Source organism: Mirounga leonina, unplaced genomic scaffold (assembly GCF_011800145.1).
Source record: "Mirounga leonina isolate KUSES-001 unplaced genomic scaffold, KU_Mleo_1.0 Mir_94, whole genome shotgun sequence".
In the NCBI taxonomy this organism is placed as follows: domain Eukaryota; kingdom Metazoa; phylum Chordata; class Mammalia; order Carnivora; family Phocidae; genus Mirounga; species Mirounga leonina.
In genome coordinates, this window is record NW_023270855.1 from 46,375,933 (window position 1) to 46,401,039 (window position 25,107).

The 25,107-nt window shown below is 56.3% G+C and overlaps 1 protein-coding gene across 3 annotated transcripts; it reads right to left on the bottom strand.

Annotated features, from left to right (window-relative positions):
* Positions 1-722: 722 nt before the first annotated feature.
* FCHO1 (FCH and mu domain containing endocytic adaptor 1) lies at positions 723-24,848 on the bottom strand. 3 transcript variants are annotated; one of them, XM_034997315.1, is made up of 28 exons: positions 24,739-24,848; positions 23,113-23,157; positions 22,275-22,345; positions 18,057-18,148; positions 16,979-17,053; positions 15,962-16,103; positions 14,072-14,224; positions 13,741-13,845; positions 12,379-12,477; positions 12,190-12,286; positions 10,714-10,758; positions 10,521-10,599; positions 9,985-10,009; positions 9,600-9,657; positions 8,980-9,158; positions 8,874-8,898; positions 8,422-8,473; positions 7,785-7,876; positions 7,157-7,432; positions 5,239-5,330; positions 5,040-5,127; positions 4,776-4,884; positions 3,926-4,081; positions 3,471-3,603; positions 2,821-3,020; positions 2,125-2,180; positions 1,386-1,550; positions 723-971 (listed from the first exon to the last, which is right to left on the bottom strand). In XM_034997315.1, exons 3-28 carry the CDS (start codon positions 22,299-22,301, stop codon positions 949-951), a joined length of 2,643 nt encoding a protein of 880 aa, XP_034853206.1. In that variant the 5' UTR covers positions 22,302-22,345; positions 23,113-23,157; positions 24,739-24,848; the 3' UTR covers positions 723-948. The 3 variants fall into 3 exon arrangements, with proteins under 3 accessions (XP_034853206.1, XP_034853208.1, XP_034853205.1); XM_034997317.1 differs by lacking the exons at positions 23,113-23,157; positions 24,739-24,848 and adding an exon at positions 22,792-22,868 and having other exon boundaries at positions 5,239-5,356; positions 7,153-7,432; XM_034997314.1 differs by lacking the exons at positions 23,113-23,157; positions 24,739-24,848 and having other exon boundaries at positions 15,962-16,038; positions 22,275-22,316.
* Positions 24,849-25,107: the final 259 nt, after the last annotated feature.

Consider the following 25,107-nt stretch of genomic DNA (forward strand, 5'->3'; position numbering starts at 1 on the left):
TGTCCTGGGCTCCACTCAGGCCACCCCTTGCCCACGCGCACCACCCCCCACCCTGGCCTCCCACTGCTGGGTGCTCCTTCTATATTAGGTTCTCTCCAAAGGGCGCAACCTCCCGACAGTCCCCCAAGTGAAGTGGGTTGCAGAAGCTGAGAGGAAGCTGAGGCCAGGGAGGTTAAGTCACTTGCTCACAGTCACACACAGCCCCTGGTGGCCAAGCAGGCTCTACATCCAGGCCTTTTGGCTTCATAGCTTCATGGCTTCCAAGAGCCCTGTCCTGCTCACAGCCATGTCCCAGCTGCCTGGCATCCAGTAGGTAGTCAATCAATGTTTGTGGATTGACTAATGGATTCCTCTCAGAACTCACAACTCCCCATTCCTTTGCGTGGGATGCCCAACCCCATCTTGCAAACTCTTATTCATACTTCAGAGCCCCATTCATAAAGCCCTCTCCTTAGGAAGAGTCTGAACCCCCCTCTGGGTTGCTCTAGGCCTTGCCCCTTCCACCAGCTCCTCACAGAGCTCAGACGTCCATGGAGCTTGGGGTGTCCATGTCTGGCTTTTTCTCCCCCCTGGTGCCACCTTGCACAGGCTGGGTGAGGGGAGGGTGGGGACGATGGGAACATTAAGGATATTACATCTTCCCCACCCATCCATCTTCCCTTCCTCTCCTCTCTGGCGCCGTGAAGGAAATTTCCTGGAGCAGGAAAAGGCTTATTTATTTTATTAGAAAATAAAGTTTATTCAAAGAACATTAAAAGTCCAAGGACCTGCATGGGAATTGGCTTGAGCAGGAGGGAATCTCCGGCTCAGCCAGGCTGGGTGTGGGGCTCCTCTCCACGGAGTCAGGGCCCCGAGGGAGGCCAGGGTGGGATCCCAGGGTCCGGCAGGAAGGCAGGGATCAGTCAGCGAGCACCAGGACACAATGCAGAGCTGGGGGCCTCTGCAGGCTCAGCAGCTCACCAGGTACATCCCTGTGGGGGTGGCGCCGTGAGCGGGGAGGAAGGGAGGGCCGTCCCTTGCCCGACCCTGGGATCTCCCGATCCTCCTCCAAACACCCCTGTAACTCACTGTTCCCACTGCCCCATGGGCCCCAGCAGCCCCTTGCGGGGGCAGGAGAATGGGCTGGGAGCAGTGTGGCCGTGCGGCTTCTGGCTCCCTGCCTTGGGTCCTCGCAAGGACACCCTATGGGGGCCCTTTGACCTGCCACTCGCGCCCACCATCCTGGGCCTCCAGGGTCCAACCCCCACCAACCTTCCCAAACACACCCCAGATGCCCCTGCCACCCCCCTCCCCCGGCACCTTGGCAGAAGCAGGGGGTGGAGCTCAGGGCCTGGCATGGTCCTGGCCTCAGGGGTGGGCAGCGGCAGGGTGCGGGGGGAGAGTACCTGTGGCAAACCTCCTCTTTACAAGCGACATGCGGTAGCCACTGCCCACCAACTCCAGGTCCACGCCCGACAGAGTGGTCCCCTCGCTGGTGAACTGAGCGGCCACAGGGCTGGGTGTGCTGGAGCCTGAGCATGGCTCCCAGCTGGCAGATAGGTGGCCAGAGCCTGGGGAGGCCTGAGGTCAGCCGTGCCCCAGCCTCAGCCCCCATCCTGTTGGGACCCGGGCTCTTCCCAAACCCTTAGATCTGTGGCCTCTATCCATCTCTCTTTTTTTTTTTAAGGTTTTATTTATTTATTTGAGAGAGAGAGAATGAGAGAGAGCACATAAGAGGGGGGAGGGTCAGAGGGAGAAGCAGACTCCCCGCCGAGCAGGGAGCCCGATGCGGGACTCGATCCAGGGACTCCAGGATCATGACCCGAGCCGAAGGCAGTCGCTTAACCAACTGAGCCACCCAGGCGCCCTCTATCCATCTCTTCTGACCTCCTCTTGTGCCCCTGCCCCTGCACCCTTTTCCTTTGGCCCCTCAGGGCTATGTGTAAATTGCAAAGGAGTCCTGCCTCAGGGCCTTTGTACTTGCTATGGCTGCCCCCCCCACCCCGTCCTCTCCCACAGCTTTGTCAAAGCCCTTTTAAGCTTTCCTCCCTGTCTACACTTCTCCCCAGCACATCCCCAATTCTCATTTTAAACAAGCCCCTCCCACCCAAACCCCCTGCGATCTCATGCACAACCATAACTCACCCCCTGCTTCAGACACATCTGGCAGCTTCCAAAGAAGTCGCTTCTCCTCCAGATTCCTGGCATCAAGAAAAGCTTGGTCAGGTCTCTCCCAGAGAGGACATTGGGAGCCGAGGGTCCCAGCTCGGTCACCTCTCAGCTCCATGACCCCAGCAAGCCAGGTCCTCTCCCTTGCCTCAGTTTCCCCATCTGTAAAATGGACGTGGGGTATGGAGCAGCTGGCCCCTGAGGACCCCACAGCCTTGCAGCATTTTTAGTCCTTCAAGTCTGGCTTCTTCGTGGCAGTTCCTACCGTTTGTACAAAACAAAGGCAACATTGTGGGGTGACTAAGAGCCCAGGGCAGAGAGTGGGCAGCTGGGTTCACATCCTGGTGTGACGGCCGATAAGTGACTTAGCCTCCCTCTGCCTCTGTCCCCCCTCCACAAAGGGGAATGATGGCAGTCCACACCTCAAGGGATTGCTAGAAGCCCTGAGCCAGTCCACGTATATAGAGCACGTGGACCACGCCCGACACACAGGAAGCTCTTGGTGTCCGATATTATTATTGCTAATAATGTCACCCTTACGTCTAAGCAAGGGATGCTGATGCTGAATGGTCGGACCTATGGTGGACCCTTTAGCTGCTGCATCAAGGAGAGACATCTGGGAGGGCTCTAGGGTCACCGCCGAGCCTCCTTTGGCCTCCCGCACGCCCTCACCAGGTGGCGGCTGGCTGTAGGCGGATGTTGGTCACAGGCTCCCCCACAGGCAGCAGGATCTGGACGTTGGTGAGTGGTGTGGGCACGGCCGTGGCACCGGGCCGGTAGCTGTACTCCACCGAGACCTGAGTGAGGGTTGCCCCGCACTGCCAGTGGGCGCTCAGCTGTAGGGGCACAGACTGGGGACCCGGGCGGGAGAACTAGGAGGAGCGAGAACGGGAGAGGGGACACAGCTTAGGCCGCCCTGTCCTGCCACGCCACACACTATTCAACCCCACCCCCGGACCCTGCCTCGCAGTCTCTCAGACCCGACTCAGCACTGCCTATACCACCCCGTGGGAGCCTCTTCCTTCTGCCTCAGAGATGGTTTCGATCAGAGTCTGTGTGACACCACGTTTCCAGCAGAGGGCAAGAGAGTGCCTCATTCTGACAGAGTTGCGGCCAGGGTGCCGGCGCAGGCTCCTGGGATGGGGCCTCTCCTAATTTATACAATGGTGCCACCTGCGCTGATGGGGGCCTGCCCCCCCCCCGCCTACCCCCCCCAGCTCACTCTGCTCTCTCTACCCCTGACCCCCACATCCGCGGCCTGCTCACCCTGCCCAGCCCCAAGCCCTTCCCTGCGCCCTCTGCCCTGTCCCCCCGCGGCCCACCTGGTACCGCAGCAGCACTAGATTGTAGTAGGAGGCGGCCGGATTCTGCTCGGCCTGGCGCTGCAGGGCCTCAGTCAGAGCCGCCATGTTGAGCCAGAAGTCTTTGGTCTCAGGGTCGCTCTGGGAGGGGTCGCTACAGAGACCAGGAATAATCACCCCAACCCTTGGGAGACACCTTCCCAAGGCCCTCAGCGTCCAACCTACCCCAAGGGCTTCCTGCAGAGGCGGATTCCCTGGCTCCCCTTGGGCCCAGTCAAGCATGGGCCCCCGGAGGTGGGGGGTGTGTGGGGGGACACGGAGAAGAAAAGAACAATGAGGTCCGGAAGGGAGAGTGATTTGCCCAGGGCCGCACAGCAAATCCCAGGAGGCAGAGCCCGAACTCACAGGCGGGGAGATCCTGGACCCCACCAGCCTCTGGGACCCCTGCCTCTGACCCCCGACTCGTCCTCCAATACCTGAAGAGCAGGTCGGCATTGGGCTGAAAGTGCTCAATGGCGGACGTGTGCACGAGGCGGAAGCTGAGGACAGGCGGGGGCGGGGTCCCACTGAACACACGCACGATGCCAGCCGGGAAGGTCATGGTCAGCTCCCCAGTTACTCGAGCCAGGCAGCTGGGGTTGGGGGCGGTGAGGAGACTGGGTGTTGGCTCGGGGCTCTCCCGGCCCCACTGCAGCTTGCAGCTCCCCAAGCCCCTCAGAAGAAGCGAGGCCCTGACCGTGCCCAGCGTCCTCACTCCCAACGTCAGCTCCTTGCGTCCTTGCCTGGACAGCAATCCAGGCACCAGGAAGAAACCACACTGGGCTGAGGGAGGCAGGAACGTCCCCCTCCCTAGGTCTCTTTACCCCTAGGCCACCGGGAAGCTCAAAGCAAAACATTCAGTTATAGAACTGTCCTCACCTTGGGTTTCAGGCCTAATAGTCTCCCATTTGTGGTTTGATCTTAAGGTCTTCCCTGCTGGGCGCTGCCCCCAGATTATTCCTGGCCCCTCAACTCCTCCTTAACCCAGTCTTCCAAGGGCCTGGCCTCTGGTCCCGCTCCCTTCAGTGTGAGGCCCAGAGCAGCCTCAGAAGAGCTGCTAACCTGTGGTCACAACGAGGCCTCGCCCTTGCTCTAACACCCTCCGTGGTTCCCACTGCCCTCAGGACAGGGGCCTGGTTGCTTGGCTCAGAGATCGAGGCCCTTCCACAGTAAAGCAGATCAAGGAACACACCTGAAGGCTGTCTCTCCTGGAACCTAGACCCAGAGGCCCCAGAGAGTCCTGTTTGTCTCCGTCCTCGTTGGCACTGTCCCCCCATCACTGCGTACCTGGGGCTGTGGCCTCGAAAGTAGGCATGGACGTATTCGGTGAAGGCAGTAGCTACAGGCAGGGCATCCTGGGAGCCCAGGACCACAGGGCTGGGTCCCCGGGAGATTCCTGGTGGGGGCGGGAGGGAATGGGGACAGACAGAGTGAGCACAGGTCCCAGACTCCAGAACCCACTTTCTGCCAACGCCTCACTTAGCCACCCACCCAGCACCAGAGAGGGTGAGAGCGAGGCCCAGAGAGGGGCCCGGGGCCTCCCCACCATACCATGTGCCGTCTGTGATGGGAAGCCGGGCCGGTCCGAAAGCGTGCTGGCGGTGGAGGAGCCCAGCGGGGAGGGGCTCAGAGACCGGGACTGGGGAGGGAGACAGGCCAGGCTATGACGGCCCGGGAGCAGCACCCTGATGCTGCCCGCCCCCCCCAGAGGCGCCCCCAGCCCCGCTCCTGCCGCACGCCCTCCCCCTACCAGGTCGCCGTTGCTGCGCGTGAGGGGGCAGGACACCTTCCTGGTGCGGGCTCTCCGGGGGGGCGCCGCCAGGCCGTCTCTGGCTGCAGGGTCTGGGGAGGGAGTGACAGACAGACAGCTGTACAGCCGAGATGCTGCCGTGGGCCTCTCGGGCCTGCCCAGAGAAGGAACTTCTCCCCAAAACTGGGAGTCGGGCTTATTCGGGGGAGACCCCCTGGGGCTGAAGTCTCGGGGCTGCAGAGAAAGTGCCGGACAGGCCTGCAGAGGCTATCCACAGCCCTGAGCCCCCCAGACACTGGGCTGATGGCCCAGGAAGGGGTTACTGGGGATACGTGAGCAAGCGCTGGATGCTCCGGATGCTCGGGAGGCAGGCACGGCTCCAGGGGCGGGGGATGGGGGGACTGGCAGAGGATTTTTATCCAACATCAGCGATTCTGTGACCCTCATCCTCTCCGAGTATGAGTGCGACGTAGCCTCCGACTCTGGCCTGAGTCTGAGTCTCACCCGCGAAGGTCACTGATCACTGCCTAACACTCAGGTGCCCTGTCGGCTCCATCTACAGCTGCCTGCTCGCCCCCCGCCTACACCCCTGGTGTGCTCCCCTCTAGCCCAGGGCTTCTCAACAGCACTGCTGACACTGGGGGCCCGAGCAATCTCTGGGGGGTCGTCCTGTGCACTGTGGGGTGCTGACCAGCATCCCTGGCCTCCACCAGCCAGGAGTCTGTAGCACCCATCCCTCTAGTAGTGGCGAGCTAAGATCAGCGGTGACATTGCCAAGGGTCCCCTAGGGGGCAGAACCGGCCTGGTGGAGAACCCCAGTTCTCTAGGGAAGCTCAGACACCCGCACTTGACTAGTCTCCTCACATGCTCCACACTCACATCCCTGGCAACTCCCATGATCCAGCTCCAAACCGGCTCTTTCTCTAATCAAGGATGGTGCCAAGCAGCCCTGTCGCCACTGCTGGGGACCTCATGGGGTCACAGCCCTCTGATTCAGGCCCCCCTCCCGCCCACTGGCCTCTTCCTCCCAACCTGCAGCCCTGTCCCAGCTCACCCTGGGCCCTCCCCTCTCCCGGGCGGCCTCCCCTCCTGCTTCACACAGCTGCCCATGGGGTGCTCCAATCTGGCCTCCCCCCCAAATTCAGGGTCCACTGGCCACCTGACATCTAAAGGCCCAGTCTCAACATGCCCCCACTGCAGCTACTTCCGCCCCATATTCCCTGCCCCTTCTGGCCCTCCCTGGAAGAACGCCCAGCTGCCCTCCTACGCTCCACCCCGACCCCTCTGCTCTCTCCCAATGTGTCTGCGTGCCCGCTTCTCCCCACTGTTACCCCATCACCTCTTCCCTAGACTCACCTCACCTCCCTGGTCTCCAGCTCCCACCCCCAGGTGGACAGAGGGCGCCCATAATCTGAGTCAAGTGCCGCCCTTGCTCTGCTCACAGCCCCCCCCTTCTGTGGCTCAGGCCTTGCTAGGGTAAAACTCACATCATTCCCAGAGACTACCAGGCCCTGCTCCGGCCCATCTCCCTCCTCTCCCTCCTTTTCCCTGTCATCACTCTGTTTCAGCTTCACCCGCCTCCGAGCGGTTCCTCAGAGGGCCTTGTCAGCTACCACCCCAGGGCCTTTGTACAGGATGTGCTCTAGGCTGGAAAGACCGTGTCCCCCCTGTGTCCAAACGGCTCCTTCCTCACCTCCATCAACTCTTAGCTCAGAGGTCACCTCCTCAGGGAGGTTCCAAACTTCTGAGCCCTCACCAGGCACCTGCCACCTCCACCTTGTTCAATATCCATTTCATTATTGTCCCTGCAAGGGTGAGGGTTCTGGGCTGTGTCCCCAGCACCCCATTCAGGCCCTGGCCACAGTGGTGCTCAGTCGTCCCCACCCAGGGCTCTGATAACTCTGACTCCTGGACTCACCTCCTCCAGCCACAGCCTCCAGCCCCCAGGGACCCGGGGATGGGGCGAGGGGCTGTGGCGAGTCCGACGCTGGCAGGGGCCGTGTCCCCCTCGACTCGGAGGCCGGCGCCCTATAGCTAGGTGGGCTCTGTGGGGTGCCCGGGCGGGGGACCCAGGAATCCGGGGAGGGGCCAGGCGCCACGTGGGATGGCGAGTCCAGGCCGGAGTCCTCCACATTCTCGGGCGACGAGGAGGAGAAAGGTGAGGGGCTGGAGGTGAAGCCGAGGCTGCTGGAGCCTGGAGGGGGGGCGGGGGGGGTGCCAGCTCCAGACCCCGCCCACATGGAGGCCCCGTCCTTCCTCCTGCGGGCCACGCCCACTCAAAGCCTCGCCCACCCATCAGGCCACGCCCTCTGGTCGCTTCCATTTCCGCGGAAGCTCCGCCCATCCACCCACTGTCACCTACACTACTACAGAGGGCTCGCCACTCACGCTGTGGCCCCGCCCACCACCCCATTGACCAGTGACCCCCACAGGACCCCCCAAATGCTCCCTCCAGCCTGGCCCACCCTCCCCCCTACCCTTGCAATGGCCCCACCCAGCCTCCTGCTAGCCAAGCCCGTGCCCCTGAAGCCCCCTACCGCCATCACCTGTAAAGTCTTCGTGGTCAAAGGCCGACTCTAGGGGCGGCCCAAAGAGGTTCTTGGAAAACTGCTCATCTGACTGCAGCTTCTCTGCACAGCTGTGGACGAGGTGGACAGGAGGGATGGTTTCTATTGTTCCTATGCCTCCTCCCTCCTCAGGGCCTTTGCACAGGCTGGTCTTGGTCCTGAGCTCTCGTTTTCCCCGGCTCTCCCTGAGGCCACATCCTGCTCTCTTCAAGTCTCAACTCAAAGTTCCCCACCCCCACCCCAGAGCAGCCTCCACCTTCTCTACTGAAGCTGCCCACTGGCATCTTCCCCCACATCGCCTGCTTTGTCTCTTCATAGCACCTGGAAGTATCGAACATGCTCTAACTTATTTGCTGTTCCTAAAATCTGAGCCACTAGAATGCAAATCTGAGAAGGAAGACCTGTCTTGGTCATCCGTCTCTGAACTCGGAATAGCACGAGTACACAGCAGGGGCTCAATAAGTGTTCATCGAATGAATGACTAAGTGGTTCCTCAAAAACAGCGTGCCCTCAACTCCCTGCCAGGCTGACGAAGGGGGGGAGGAAAGAGGAGTTGGGGGCAGCCCCCGTCCCCCCACTCAATGTTGGCCGGATGTCCCACTGCTGTAGGACCTACCTGCTGGCTCTTGGGGCAGATCGAGGCCTTTGTGGTTTCCCAGCAGCGTCCCCTACAAGAGATGCACCTCCCTGAGCCTTCCTGTCACCCTGCCTACTGTTCCCCTCTCCCCCCGCCCCCCCCCTCCAGCCACAGAACAAGAGACTAAGGCTTAGGGCTATCCAGCCAGCTGCCCAAGGTGACCAGCAAGTCAGGCAGAGAGGGATTTGAGCCTGAGCCAACCTGTCTCCAGGTTTTGGCTTCTTTCCCGGCTTGGCTCCTTCCTTCAGCTCTCATTTAATTCTCATAATGACCCCATTTTATAGAAGAAGAGACTGAGGGTCAGAGTGGTTAAGCAGCCTGCCGCAAGTCACACAGCAGAGCTGGGATTCAAACCCACACTCACACTCCAGGCCCAGCCTCCCCTCCATGTGCTCCTCCCCAAACCGAAGACCCCTTAACAGGCTGCTCACGTGCAGAATGGCGTTTCATGGTGCCCTGTGGACAAAGTGGGTGGCATCAGGCCGGGCGCGTCCTGCCAGCCCCCCCGCCCCCCCCAATACCCCTCCTACGCCTCACCCCTGGGGCAGGAGGAAGGATGAGGCTGCCGGCCGTGGCCCTGAGCTGGGCAGCAGCCACCTCGGGGCTGCAGGCGGGGGCACGGGCAGGGGCAGGCTTGATATGCACATAGAACTTGCGGGGTTCCTCATCATCGAAGTCCGAGTCACTGGAGGAAAAGCGGGCGGGCTCTGCCGTGCGTGCGCCACAGTCAAGGGGCCAAGCAGATCCCAGCATGGGGGTCTCCCTCGGCTCAGCCCTCAAACCCACCCCTTCCTGTTCACACCTTTCAAGGCCCTACACGAGCCCATCTCTCCCCACTTGCCCCCCCTTGCCACCGTGTTTTTGCTCCAAGTCTTTGCATGAGCATGCCCAGCCTTCACTACCAAACTCTCATTCAGATGCTAAACCCCAACGCTGGTGCGCCCTCCTCCAGGAAGCCCTCTGGGCTCCTCCTCGCTCCCTCTTGCTCAGCCCTGACCCCACAGGGCAGGTGTCTTTATTTGAATCTGCTACGTCTACACCGCAAGCTCCCCACAGGGTGGACACAGAGAGGGTCGCTATTAGTGGAGGGATCACTGCGGGCAGAGCTTTGTCCTTGCTGTGCCAACAGTTGCCCCCAGGGGGCACCAGGAGGATATTGTTCTGGGTCGCATCAGGCCGGACGGTGAAACCTTCTTCATCCACCTCTGGACACGTCTAGGGGGACAAGCAGTGAGTCAGGCTCCCCGCTACTGAACCTCCCCCTCTCACCCTGCCACACACCATCCCACCTCTGGGCCCTGACTCAGACCTAAAAACAGCCCCAACGGCAATAATAGTACTGCCTGTCTTGAGGTGGTGAGACTGACGGGCAAATTGAGGCTAAGTGGGGACATCAGTCCCTCCCACGGGGCCCACAGGAGTTTGCAGCTGAGATGAGACTGAGCGCCTTGAGCTCCAGGCTTGGCTTCCAGGCTTGGGGGCCGAGGTGGGATTGAACCCCTCCCACTTGCAGCCCGGCCCAGCCCCTCCCATGGTACTCACCCCTGAATCGGGCTCCAGGGAATCTCTGGGGGTGGAGAAAGAGACGCTCATTTCTGCTCTCCCACCTCATCTGCACGCCCCCAACCCCCAACGCTGGACATGGCACCTGGGGGCGGCCCCTGGGCTGCGATGTTGTCCTGAGCTAGTCCCCCGGGTGATGGGGCCCAGGGGTTTGCCTGGGGCTGGGGGCCATGAGTCTGAACTTAGCTGAGCTCAGGGTGTTCTCAAACAGCTTGGCAGGGGAGGAAGGAGCCCTGGAGCTAGTCTGAAGGGCTGGCTTGAAAAGGTAGGGAATGTAGGGGCTAGCCTCGGCAGGGAAATGATAGGGCTAGCCATGGCAAAGGAAGAATTTTGGACTAGGTTGGGCAGTGGGCATATTGAGCTAGCCTGGGAGAGAGGTTCTCCTGGGCTAGCCTGGAAGAGGAATTCTCAGCTTCTGGGATAGGACACTATCTTCTGGGATAGGACAGCCTGGGAAAGGGGGAAGGGATCCCGGGCTAGCCTGGGCCAGGGCTGGGCAGGGGGTGTTTCCTCACACAGCTGCAGGTGGCTCTCGCTCCCGCCGGTTCAGTCCTGGGAGGCGAAAGGCCTTGGCTCCCCGCAAACGTTTCATTGCTGAGAACAGATGAAGGGGTTGCAGCTGAGCCCTGGGGGTGCCCCCTTCCCCTTCAGATCTGCCTTGCTCATCCCCACCGTCCAGCCTGGGCATCCAGGCCCAGACGTACTTGCCTTCCTGCAGGGCAGCCGCACTGTATGCCTCAAAATCCAAAGGCCCTGAGATAGAAGAGAGTGAGAAACTCAGCCTGGCTGGGAGACCGGGCCTGGGAAGGAGAGCAGCACGCCCTTGGACTCACAATGGCCCCTGGGTCTGAGTTCAAGGCCAGTCAGGGTCCAGTGCACAAGCCGAGATGCTGAACAAGCCCCAGAGATGGTCATGAGGGGGATGGGCCAGGGGTTCTGGTCCCCTCTTGGGATGGACCAGAGGGGGTGATGCCTGAGTTACTTTTTTTACTTCCAGCATTTCTCGCAAGTACTTGAGTGGGTCAGGGGATGGACCATGAGTCTGTGCGGTGGGCTGAACCTCAAGTGCCAAGATGAGGAGCTGGGACTCTCTTCAAAGATGATGGGGAACCATGGAGGGTATATGAGCAGGAGCAGGGTAGGACAGATCTGTGGCCAGTTTAGAGCAAGACTGGGGCCATACACCAGAAGATATGGCCTGAGCCAGGGCTGAGTTAGAGAGACAGGAGGGATTAAGGACAGTTGTTAGTGGCTGACTTGGGGACATAAACTGTATATCAGCATTTATTGAATGCCTACTGTATGCTAGGCACACACTTTGCCCTTTACCTGCATCAAATTACTGAACATTCATAACTTCATTAGGTGGGGATTATCATCATCCCCACTTTATAGATGAAGAAACTGAGACTCACAGAAGTCAAGACAAACATCCAAGGTCACATAGCAAGCAATGAAGAAAAGACCCAGACTCAGATCTGACCCCAAAAGTTTTGTTCTCAACCCTTCCCCGACCCCTCATCTGGACATTTTTTTCAAATTGATCCTTTGCTCAACAATCCTCAATGGCTCCCTTAGGCCCTCAGGGTAAAGTATGAACAGTTGGGTCTGGCATTCAAGGCCTCTCTAGTATCTGGTTGTAAGAGATTTACATATAAGATGGGGCACCAAAGGACACCAGGCTGGCTGAGTTGGAAGAGGACATGACTCTTGATCTTGGGGTCATGAGTTGGAGCCCCACGTTGGGTGTAGAGATTACTTAAAAAAAAAAAGATATATTAAAAAAAAAAAAGATGGGACATCAAATCCTTTTCCTGTGTGGGCTGCGGAATTAGATTTGTCATCAGCCCATTTTTCTCATGAGGAACCAAGGTGCAGGGAGGTTCAGTGCCCTGCCTCTTGAGTATTGTTCTTTTTTTTTTTTTCTAAGATTTAATTTATTAATTTGACAGAGAGAGAGAGAGAGAGAGGGAAAACAAGCAGGGGGAGTAGCAGAGGGAGAGGAAGAAGCAGGCTCCCCACCGAGCAGGGAGACTGCCACGGGGCTCAATCCCAGGACCCCAGGATCATGACCTGAGCTGAAGGCAGACGCTTAACCATCTGAGCCATCCAGGCACCCTGAGTCTTGTTCTTTCCCCGCAGCTGCGGCCCCTAAGTCTGACCCCCACTGATGTCCCAACTCACCAGGCTTCTCCCGGCCTGTGCCCTTGCTCTCTGCAAACTTTCTCAGGAGCATCTCCACGCTGACGTTCTCTATGTTCTGCTTAAACTCCTCATGCACCTGGGCCAGGTGAATGAAGTGTGTAAGTGGGCACAGCCAGGGCCCCTTGCCTGGAACCCTTTGCTTTGCTTCCCACCCCTGGTGCCACTCACCTGCCCAATCTGCACATGGGTGTCCTCCACCGAGTGGGCATAGGAGCCTAGCAGTGCCTTCATGTGCCGCAGGTGGGTCTCCTCCATGGCTTGGAAGCGCTGAGCCAGGAAGGGAGAGGAAAATGGGAAGGTGGAGGTCACAAGGAATGGCCAGGTGATCCAGCCTGACCAGTCAGAGTGTTCTAGCCCCCTGGCCTCAGTGACTGGTGTGGGGAAGACCCAAGGAGTGTCTTCCCTGGGACTTTTCCTAAAACTATGGGAAATGAGACACTTTTATACCCTGAGTCAATGAGTTGGTGGGATTCATATGGGGCTACTGGTGACCAAATTTGCTGTACACACACACACACACACCCCCATATACACACCCAGGAGGGCATCTCTACTTAAGAGTGAAGCCCCCAGGGAGAAAAACAGACTCAAAAAGCAGAGAGGCACAACTTCCTGCCAACATTTGGGTACCTGGATCCAGCCATGCCTGAAGCTCTCCCCTCAAACTTTTCAGTTCCCTGAGCCTATAAATCAATCTTCCTTGTCAGTTTGAATGAAGGTTTCTATCATTTGCAACTTTCTATCACTTGCAAAGTCGGGAAAAAAATCTGATTCCTAATCCTGAGATTCCAATCTGCTTTTTTATACATTTGGGTAAACAGAGTCCCAGAGAAGTACAGTGTCTCATGAAGAGGTTACATAGCTGGTGAAGAATGGAGGCTGGAGCAAAACCCAGGTCTTTCAGCCACCATGAACTGTTAGTAGACCCCCAGCTTCTAGACCCTGCCTTGCCCTGTTCAAAAACCTTGTCAATAATAATAGAAATAGGGGCGCCTGGGTCGCTCAGTCAGTTCAGCAGCAGATTCTTGAGTTTGGCTCAGGTCATGATCTCAGTGTCGTGAGATTGAGCCTTGCGTCGGGCTCCGCACTGAGTGTGGAGTTGGCTTGAGATTCTCTCCCTCCTTCTCCCTTTGTCCCTCCCCACCTCAAATAAAAATAAATAAATAAATAAATAAATAAATAAATAAATCTTTAAATAATAATAGAAATAATAATACCACCTAGAGTGGTTTCTATGCACCTGGTACTAGTCTGAAAACTTCCCATGTAGGGACTCATTTAATCTCCACAAAAACTCTACAAGGCAGGTACTAACTCTGTTTCCATTTTGAGGCACAAAAAGGCTTTGGCTTTTGAAATAATAATGCCAACAATCCCAATAGCTAACTGGCTCTAGAATCCCATGGCTTGAAACCTGTGATTCTAAGGCTCTGGGGAGTCGAGGGTTTCAGAGATTCTGGACTTCCGAGGTCTGCAGATCCTGGGCCAAGGACTGTGTGGGTCTCCCAGGTCCCAGTGCCTGGTTCTTACCAGAGCCGAGTCCAGCATCTTCTGCTCAAAGTCAGAGCGGGCCGAGTTGTACTTCTCCACCGAGCGCCGCAGGTTCTCTGCTGCCTTCTTCGTCTTCGTCTCTGCCTACGAGGCACAGGGAGGGGATGGGGGCGGGAGGGGACACATGGGGCATTTCTTCCCCTGGGGGCTCATCTTCCAGCAGGTAAACTTCTTGGGGTGCCCAGGGTGTGATGACCACAGAAGGTTTGATGACCAGTGCTCTGGGATATGTTTTCATACTCCCATCAGGCAGCATTGCTTGGACCTGTGAGGGCTCACGGCAGCTGGGGCCCTATGACTGGGGGCCCACCTTGTCCATCTCCTTCTGGCTGGTGCTCTCCCTCCGCAGCCGCTCCTGGTCCATGCAGCGGTTCAGGTAGTTCTCGCGGGACTTGGGCAGGAGCTGGCTGACACCTGTGAGGACCTGCACAGCGTCCAGGGTGCCCACGGCTTCCTCTTTGCACTGCAGGGGTGGGGAAGGGGGAGTGTGGGTCGCGTGTGAAGCCCCCGCCCAGGTGCAGGACCTGAGCAGATCACAGGGGCACAACGTGAAATTCCCAGCTTCCCAAACACTCTGTGGGGTTCCCAGTCCCATGGAGTACCTTCTATGAGTATTCTATTAATTTCAAAATTTTTAACTTTTTAAAGAGGGAATATTTACAGAGGGTTCCTATTGCAGGAAGTTTTAAGGGGGGAGCTCAGGAAAAAACCTCCCACTGTCTGATCCCCAGCCTCCCAGGCCTCTGCCTCGGAGTTGATAGGTCTCCAGAAATAATCGGCACATAGACCAGCAAATGTGTTTTTTCTAGCCCTTTTTTTTCAAATGACAAATAGGCACAATCTCTGTTTAACTCACAGCTTTTTTGGCTTAATAATCTATTCCCAAGATTATTCTGTATCAACCCACAGAAAACTTCCTTGTCCCCCAGTTTTTTTTAGTAGGCTTCACATTGGGCACCCCCCTTGTCCCCCAGTTAAAAAAATCATGGTGGGGCGCCTGGGTGGCTCAGTCAATTAAGCATCTGACTCTTGATTTGGGTTCAGGTCATGATCTCAGGGTTGTAAGATCGGGTCCCATGTGGGGCTCTGCACTGGGTGTGAGCCTGCTTAAAATTCTCTCTCTCCTTCTGCCCCTCCAACCCCCTCTCCCTCTCTTCAAAAAACAAAAACAAAAACAAAAAAACTCTTGGTAAAACACACATAACAGAAAATCTACCATCTTAGCCATTTTTTTTTTTTTAAATAGGCTCCACGCCTAGCATGGAGCCCAGCGCGGGGCTCGAACTCATGATCCTGAGATCAAGACCTGAGCTGAGATCAAGAGTCAGACGTATAACTGACTGAGCCACCCAGGTGCCCCTTTGTCCCCCAGTTTAAGAAAAAAAAATGGTAAAACACACATAACAGGAAATCTACCATCTTAGCTGTTTTTTTTTAAATAGGCTCCACACCCAGTGTGGAGCCCAACACGGGGCTCAAACTCTTGACCCTGAGATCAAGACCTGAGCTGAGATCAAGAGTCAGATGCTTAACTGACTGAGCCACCCAGGCCCCCTTACCATCTTAGCCATTTTTAAGTGTACAATATTAACTACTAACAACTCCCTTTTTATTTTTATTTTTTTATTTATTTGAGAGAGAAAGAGAACGAGCAGGGGGAGGGGCAGAGGGAGAAGCAGACTCCCCACTGAGCAGGGAACCCGATGCGGGACTCGATCCCAGGACCCTGGGATCATGACCTGAGCCGAAGGCAGACACTTAATCGACTGAGCCACCCAGGCGCCCCCCAACTCCCTTTTTAAACAGGAATGGGTATGACTCTGGGGCCAACAAAACTTTATTTATTGGCACTGAAATCCAAGGGTCATAATTTTCACCTGTCATGAAATCTTCTTCTTCTTTTGATTCCCTCCCCCCAACCATTTAAAAATGTAAAAACCATCTTATCTCTCAGGCTCTACAGCACCAGTCTGGATTTGGTCCGTAGCCCATAGTTTGCAGAGCCCTGGTCCAGAGTTCTGAGTCCGAAACTGGACAGTGCTCAGGTGTGTAGGAGTCTGGGTTTGGTGTTGTGGAGCTGACAGAATTCTCAGAGGCACACACCAGGAGCGGGGGGTTCAAAGGCCCCAGAAGTTCTGGGATCTTTCCAGCCACTGCCGTCCCCCCTCCACCTGGCTCCGTAGTGCCCACCCGCACACACCTTCTTGTGCATCTTGAGCTGCTCCTCGCCATAGCGGAGCACGTCCTTGATGAGGTCCTGCAGCTTTCGTGTTAGCTCTAGGTGGCAGAGTGCCAGCTTGTCTGAGGAGACGCGGAAGACCTCCCAGAGCGGGGCGAAGGTCCTGGAAACAGGTCACACCCAGGGTCCAGCAGGCCCACCCCCCCCGGGATCCCCTCAGACAGCAGGCACCTACTGTGTGCCGGGTCCTGCTAAGCACTTGCACCACAACTACAAGGCAGGCCTGAGACAGATGGGGAAATGGAGGCATAGGAGGTTCCACAGCTCACCCAAGGCCCCTTAGGAAATGAATATCAGAGCTGGAATTTAAACCCAGGCCCTGAGGCCCTAGAGTCCTCACTCTGGACTTCAGGCCCTAGCTGATACTCAAGGGCACCCAGGCCCTGCAGCCATGCCAGTCTCTTTGCTCTTCTGTGAACATACAGAATCCATGGTTGCCTCAGGGCCTTTGCACTGGCTGAGCTGCCTCCCAGCGTCTCTGACCCAGATACCCCTGTAGCTGGCGCCATCTCATTATTAGGGTCTCAGCTCATGCAACCCACGCCAGAGGAAGCACCTGACCTCTCACGCTTCTATTTCATCCCCTTCCTAGAGCCTTTCACCCCAGGAAAGGACTTTTGTTCATGTTTGCTGTTAACATCTGTTTTGCCACACACCCCACAGATAACATGGCATGACCATGGAATGAAGGTGACTGGGGGCTTTATTTTGTCTCGATTGCTGCTGGGTCTCGACTACCTAGAATGGTGCCCGGCACACAAGAGGTCCTCAGTAAATATGTGTTGAATGAATGATTGAGGTAGTAAGTGAATGAATGAATTACATTCCTCGGTCCAATTAGCCCCTTAAGGGAGGGGCTGGTTGACTCCCTAGTCGACATATCACTTGTGTGAAGAGATGTCCACCCAAGAGTAGGCTCCTGATACCCCAGGACCCTTCCGCCTTGGGGACCCCCCGCCTCTGCTCCAGCCCACTCACCCCACGGGGGTCCCATTGCTGGCCAGCTTGGAAAGTTTCGCCATCGCCTTTGAGTAGGTCTCCTCGATGGTGGCCCTGAGTAGAACAGAGGAAAGATGCAGAAGGTTCTGGGCATCCTTGGGAGACGCTCCATCCCCCTGGGCCTCAGTCTCCCCATCTCAGGGAGGATGGTAGAGTCCCCAGCCCGGGAGAGGCATTTCGGAAAATGACGGGCACAGGTAAGTAATACGTTTTAAAAACAAGAGTGGTAGGAACAGCCGTAGTAGCACCAGCTCAAAAACAGTTGGAGCATATTCTATAAATGCTTGATACGCCTTGTCTCGTTTAATTGCAGAGGCGAACTCCTATTTGCTTTTTCCCTCTGGACAGACACTGTTAAACGCCTACTTAACATCCGCTCACATTGGCGCCCAGATTAACAGAACTTCGATTTTTGTTCGGGGCAGCAATGTGCCCAGTTACAACCAGCTACCCACGGAGGCATTTTTGTGATAGCAGCACCCACAGGGCACCACAGGCAATCGCGGATGGATTCAGGAGCTGAAGGCCCTCAAAGTAAAGAACGGCCCTGTCCTGTGCAGCTTGGACGGGTCTCGCTATACAGCCGCAGGGAAAAACCTGGTTATAATCTTTTGAACTCCGCTCAGATTTAATGGGCGTTCAGCTAGTGAACGGCTGGGGAGCAGAAGGCTGTCTTGCAATTTGAATTTGTTATGTCTTCTGGGATATGGATGTCGGAGCATTCACACGCCGAAACGTAGGTTACTTCATCATACATGTGTTTTATCATCCTCAGTGCATGAGACTGAGTTTTCAAAATTCCCCTTGTAAGTAGGTCATATCATCATCTCTTCAGGAGGAGGCGTCAGAAACCTGGGAATGGTTGACAGGCCGGCATAGGGGCTGATTGTGTTGAGAACCGCTGGTTTCGAGGACATTCCAGCAGGTTGGGTGTGGCGTGGCCGTAGTGGGATGCGCAGGGGAGAGGTGGGGAGGAGCCAGGGCGGGGCCACGAGGTAGAGGAGGCTGCATGGACTGTGGGGCGTGGCTAGGGGTGGGCGGGGCGTGGGGACCTCACCTCTCCCGGATGAAGTCGGCCAGCTCCTTGGTGGAGATGGGCCCCTGCTTCACGCCGTGGTACAGAACCTCGAAGCCATGGTTCTTCTCACCCTGCAGGGGATGGGGGCGGAGACTGAGTAAAGGGGTGGAGGAGACATCACGGTTGCCTAGCAACGGGGGCGTGGCCAGAGGAGCCAACCAGCCGAAGCCCAACCCCTTGGCAGCAGTGATTGCTTCAGGCCTGAGCCAATCAGCCTGTGGCCTATCCCCTAGGTCACAAGGATTGGTTCATGGGCCTTACGTTGGCCCAATCAGAGAGCAGCCTGGAAGTTTTGTCCCATGGCTGAGGGGAAGATGTTCTCTTACGCTTGTTGTCTCTGTTTCTCTATGTCTTTCTGCCTCTGTGTCTCATCAATCTCTTCCCCTGTTTTTCTGTCTGTGCCTTTCCATAATGAGTAATTATGTGGGCACAGGAGATATTGGAAGCCAAGGGGAAACCTTGAGATTTGGAAAGAAGTTGAAGCTGACGGAGTCTGAATAAAAAGTATGTTGAGTCGAGTTACTGGATCAAACCAAGCCTGAAAGCCCCATTTCCCTACAATGTTTCACCTTTGTAAGCCAATATAACCCCTGTTGGGTAAGTCGCTGCTTTCTGTTCCCTTCAACATGGAAGCACGCTCTCTGAGACCCCAGAGCACAGTCTGGGTCTGATGCCTCTCTCAGGACCCAGCAATGTCCAGTACAGGGTGGGGCCAAAAAGGGCATTTGAGTTTGTTGAATAAATGAACAAATGAGTTATTCTGCTGTCATCTGGGGCTGGTGGGAACAGTGCCTCTACCCGGGTGCCTCTTTCCTCCCAGTTCTGGGGTCACCATGGTGGGGGATGCCAAGGCTGTGCTGTGTGATCTGGGCAAGGTACTGTCCCTCTCTGAACTTTTAGTGGCTCCTTGATAAGATGGGACAGGGAAGCATCCACCTTGCCTATGAGAATGAAGTAAACACCAAGGTGATCCACATCAGGGTTCCCCAAATCCCCAAAGGCAACCCTAGTTTTTTCTAATTCGTGGTATTAGTTAACATTTTGCATTAAGTTTGCTCGTTTTTTCTCCAAATACGTTGACTTAAAGAGGCAAATTTTACCATTATTCTAGCTGGGAGCCCTGTGACCCCATGCCATGATGAAAGGAATAGGAAAAAATAAGGCAATAACTGTTTTTATCCCAGCCAGATCCTGTGACATGTGAAGGGCATCATGTCCGAACACTGAGCTGCTCATCAAAAAGGGAAATCAGCTGGGGTCTGAGGAACTGGAGACATTTTAGCACCAAACAGGGCCTTGTGAGTAGGGCCGAAAGAAGAAGATTGTGGAGTGATCTGGCATTATTTAACTCCCAACACAAATCACTGAAGTGATCCCTTTGGAAGCAGGTCCTGCGTTAATAGTGGTTTCCTCAATCTCCTCCAACCTGGCGAGTTTACCCTCCCACTTACCTGGAAATTGGAAGGCTGAAGCCAGAAGTCACAACCAGATAACCCCTCTTGCTGCATAAATGGAGAAACTGAGGCCAAGACGGGCAGACCCAACACAGTCTGATGCTCAAATCTCCCAATGGTCGCTCCTCATTCTAGAATTGTTGATAGCTCCCTATTTCCCACCAGCTGCTTAAATGCAAAGCCCTTAGCTCAAAATTGTCTTTCCAACCTTACCTCCAGCGTCCTCTTGGCCTTGCCAGTAAAATGGTTAGCAGTGCAAAGACAGGCTCTGCCTTCCTACCACCGCACCTTTGCCTGGGCTGTTCCTGCAACCCGGCTCAGCAGGCTGCATCTCTTTCCACCCATCCAAATCCTTCTACGCTCAAGGATCATTTCCAGGCCCACCCCCTTCAGGAACCTTCTCAGACCCTCACTTCCCTGAATGTTCAACGTTGCTCCCTCCAGTTTCCCAGGAATATGTGTCAGAGCCTCCTTTTATGCACTGGGTCACTCTGAGCTCGTGACTTCACCTCTCTGGGCCTCAGTCTTCTCATCTGACAAATGGGGACAATGACAGCACCCACCTCCCAAGGGTCTTGGTGAGATGAGGCTGGGACAGTGCTGAACCCAGGGCTTCCTGTGCAGCGGTGAGGGCTCAGCAAACAGGCCCAGCAGTCCCCGCCTGCCCCACCCAGGGGATCCTCGGGTAAGGCTGCACCAGGCACGGCCACCCCGGCCAGCATCTGGGGCTGACTTGGAGCCAACCACTGGCCCGCTTCCCAGACCTGGCAAGGCCCCCAGTGGTATTTGCCTCTCCCAGGCTGTGCTGGCAGTGAGGGTCCTAGGAGGGACTGTCTTGGGCCTGTGTCTCTTATCAGAACCTCTGGACTCCAGTCTCGCCCCTCTGCCAACCCCAGAGAGATCTTTCTAACACAGCTTGATCGTATCCCTCTCCTGCTCATACTTTGCCCATGGCTCCCCAGTGCCCTCAATGCCTCCAGGCTGCCTTGGCCCAGCGGGACTGGGGCATCCCTATTTGGCTTATTCTCCCCTAACTGGAGCCTCCTTCAGGCCAGCTCAGGGTACCAGTGTCACCCAGCTAAGAGCCGCCGATACAAACAATTGATTAAAAGAAACATTGCCAGTGACAGACATCCCAGGGTACTCCCTGAGACCTAGGGAGGCAGGAATTTCATCCCCTTTCCCAGATGGGAAAACTGAGGCTTGCAGACACAAAATCACTTGCCCAAGGGCTCCCAGCAGAGCCCAAATCAAATGCTGAACTCAAAGCCCTGATCCACTCTGTACCAGGCTATCTTTGGGTGGGGAGTGCCTCGGGGGTGGTTTCTATTTTCTCTGCTGATCTGAATTTTCTGCAGCAAGCTTGCGTGCCTCATGCAATTAAAAAGAATTTAAAATAAATGTAGGTGCCTCATGCCATTAAACAGACTTTAAAATAAATGTAGGTGCTGTTGTCAGGGTTCCAAAACGTGGGCAACGACTGATCATCAAACAGTTAACCCGCTTACATCGAGGCACCAAAAGGGGCTCAGAGAGGGGCAGCGCCTTGCTGGGGTCACATAGCCATTCAGAGACAAATCCAGGGAATCTGACCCTTGGGCAGAAGGTGGAGGTCAGGCCCCATCCCCCCTCTGCCCTCTTCCCACACCCCCTCCCTGCAGGTGGCAAGGGGGTGAGGCCCCTTTAAGAAAACAAGTAGCAGTAAGAGGAGCCCCAGCTGGGGAGGGAGAAAGGGAGGGAACGGGCCTGTTGCCAGGGGCAACCAGTTGCCTAGCAACAGGCTTCCTCTCAGCAAGCTCAGGGCCCTACTGGGGAAGGGGCTTTCAGCCCTGGTCCTTCCTATACTCTTCTGTTCATACATCTTCTGTGGCTCCCTATTAGCATGGGCCTGTAAGAGGCGTCCTTGTGCCCTCAACTGGTCACCCGTGTCACACTTCTGGGCTTTCGCTCAAGCTGTTCCCCCTGCCTGGAATGCCCTTCTTACATCTTAGAAAATCTCAGCCCTCAAAGCCCACAGGAAACATGGCTCCATGTCCTGACCTCTCCCCTGGTTTCCCCTAAGGCTGGGCCCAGCCCTGACCCTGAAGGGCTGAAGATTTCTGGCTGGCTCTATGTCTCCCAGATTGCGAGCTCCTTGGGGTCAGAACCAGGATGAAACCTCTTGGGGGCCTCAGCACCTTCCACAGTTGGTTGGGTGTGGAGTGGTGGTGGCAGGGAGGGAGGGAGGGAATGAATGAATGAATGAATGAATGAAAACAAATTTGTCTCAGCCCTCTTGGGTCCCCAACCCAGAAGGCAGAGGGGTGAGGGTGGTCCCCAACCCGGAAGGCAGAGGGGTGAGGGTGCCACTAGGGGCCAAGTCAAGAAACCCCCCAACTCTCCAGGATCGGAAAGATGTGGAAATTCCCTGGCTGAAATGACCCTGGATCCTGGAAGTTCAGTCTGGCCCCAGGGTTCAAGCCCCGACGCTGCATTTTCTCACCAGGCAATTTGAGATCAAAGAATACTACTCTGGGCCTTAGTCTCCCTGTTGTTCAAGCTGTGACTTGCCCAAGGTCACAAAGCCCATGAAGTCGGAAGGTGTAGATTCAAACTCAGCCTGACTCCTCCCACTTTAACTTCTATGAGTCGCAGACCATCCACCTATCCAAGGCTCTGCCCATAAGCTGCCAAGTCCCCCCATCTCCATAAAAGGCCCCACAGCCCTTCCAGGAGCCCCCATCAAAATAAAAGTGGGTCTTACCCAAAAATGTTCCCCAAAATACGACATCCTGATGCCCTCTGTGGAGACCCCCGCAGGCTCCTGTTTAGTGCCTGTCCAAAGAGAGAAGCAAATCTGAGCTGTAAAGCCATGGCCAGCTTGGGCCTAAGGAGGGGAAATTCCAATTGTCCTCCCTGTGGAGGAGGAAGAGAGAGGATGGAGGAACCAAAAGCCCCAAGGCTGGGAGCATGCCAGGGCCCCTGAGATGATTCATCCCCAGGCCTGGCCCCCAAGTAGCCCCCGTTCTAGGAGACCAGATCTGGATATAGATGCCCCAAGTCCTGTGGGGTCAGAGCTGGACTGGATAGAGGGATAGGGGCTGGGGAGCCTAGTCTAGAGGAAGGGGCATGGGCATTGGGGCTTTCAAGCACAAATAAGAGTTCACTGGGTGGGGGGCAGAGTACTGGATGAGCTCCAGCCTAAGCAGAAAATCTCAGGGCCATTTCACAGATGGGAAAACCAAGGCTCCCCCCACCCCCATAGAGGGGAAGCCACTTGCCAAGGTCACAGAGCCAGGAAATGACAGTAGATTTGCACCCTGGGCCAGCTGAATCAAGACCTGAGCACTCAGCTCCACACTGGGCAGCTCCCGTGGGAAAGGGTCTGCTGAGAGATGGACACTGGGACTGTGATCGGCCACATGGGGGTTGGGATCCCTGAAGTGTCCCCAAGGATCCCTTGGGGTCTCCCAAATCCCTCTACAACAGTTCCCACCCCATGCACACTCCTGGAATGGAGAGCTCACACCTCACCACGATGACCCAGTTGGCAGTGGTGTCCCCATGAGTCCCAACCCTGCCTCCCAGAAGCCAGTGGTCACCTGGTGTCTGAGTCACTATCCAGCTCTGTGCCTCAGTTTCCCCATCTGAAAAACAAGAAGGAATGCCTAGAAGGGGTCTTACTGGGGGAGTCCAAGCCTCCCTGCAGAAGGGGCTGGGCCAAGCCACCTGGTAAGGGAGGGACACTTGGTGTCCTTGGCACGTTCTCGAGGCTGGTCTTGTCACAGGAGCCCGCAGGCCTCATCCATAATTCATGACCCCTCGGGCAACTCAGCAGCAGCTGGGAGCCCAAGAGGCACAGGGGCAGCTGGGACAGGGCTTGTGACCACAAATGGGAAAGCTCCTTGGGCCTCACAAGGAAAGGACCAAGCAAGGACCTCGGACAAGGCTGCCTTCACTGAGCCTCAGTTTACCTAATCTTGAAAGTGAGTTTAATTTGAACCATTATCCTCTGGCCCCAGGTTCCTTGACTTCTGTAAGTTATCCGGCAACCACCATGTGCCCACGTAGCAAGGACAATGCCAGGGACTGTGAGATTATTCAGTCCTGAGTCTGGTCCCTGAGGAGCCCCCAGTCTACGGGTATAGAGCTGGATGCAGACACACCAGTCCTGCAGGCTCAGGGCTGGGCCAAATGGAAGTGGGAGCCTTGACCGAAGGAGGGGACATGGGAGTTGGGGGGTTGAAGCATGAATAGGAGTTCACCAGGCAAAAAAATTATTCGATTCCACAAATATTCCCAATGACCACCCTGTACTGGGTAATGCTGGCGCCCCTAAGAAAACTGTCACTGGCGCTGTCCCTGAGGAAACCCAGTCTGGTGTGTGTGCGGGGGGGCATGCTGGGCTGACATCCCAAGGGGGAAAAGCCCTCAATTCCCATCTCATGTCTTCATCTCTGGCCAGGATTTAGGCCCTGAGAATCTCCAAATCCCTTAAAGCTGTGCTGACTGATAAGGGAACCACTAATCTCATGTGGTGACTTAATTTTAAACTAAGTAAAATTAAATACCATTAACCCCCCAGCTCCTCAGTTGGGCCAACCTTGCCCCACGGCTCAGTAGCCACATGGGGCTGGTGGCTGCCATACTGGACAGCACAGGTAGAGAAAGTTCTGCTATAAGATGCTTCTTAGAGGATCTGAGGAGCCACTAGGCCCAAGTTCCCCAGAAACCGAGGATCTCACTACTGTTTTCACAACTCCGGTTAGATGGCCCCTCCCCCCACAATATATTGAAGGCCAGTATGTGTGTCGCGCTGTACCCAACCCTCCAACAGGTACCGGCTCATTCAACCTTCACAGCCACACCATGGGGCCCAGTCCCACCTTTACAGATGAGGAAACTGAGGTACAGAGAAGTAACTCACTGTCCCGGGGTCACTGTGATTTTGTCTCTGGCATGTCTGCCAAAGAACCCCTGTTTGGAACTACCGCATGTGGTTCTGGGTCTCCAGGTCCCCTCTACTGCCCCACCACTGTAATGGAGGGCAGGGGGGCAGAGCGAAGCCCCCCCCCCCCCCCCCCGCCACAGGTTCCTGCCCGGCCCAGGAAATGACACCTGCTTCTTCTCTCGGAAACCCCAGGCCAGGCAGAGGGGGGCCCCCCCTTTCTGTTCCTGAGAGGGGTGAGGAAGGGCAATGGGGGCCTCCAGACAGGGCTCAAACTCACCGGACAGGGCAGCGAGTGGGGCTGGGGCCCCTGACAGACAGGGTGGGCACCAGGAGATGGCCACGCGGCTCCTGCCACTTCCGTCAGTACCAACCAAGCGGAGGCCTGTGTGCGTGGGGGACAGGAAGCTCACCCTGCCCCGCCTACCGCCCAGCTGCCACCTCACCTCCCCCACCAGGCCAGCACCCCTGGGACTTCCCTGGAACGGGGCCGGCCATGGATGGGTAAACTGAGGCACCTGAACCTGGGGCTCCCAGCCTGGGGCTGTTATTACCCAGCAAATAATAATCATGACCACAATGGTGAAATAAGAGCAGGCCACACATTGCATCTGTGCCGGCCTAAGCCTTTCCACATCTCACCACCCTG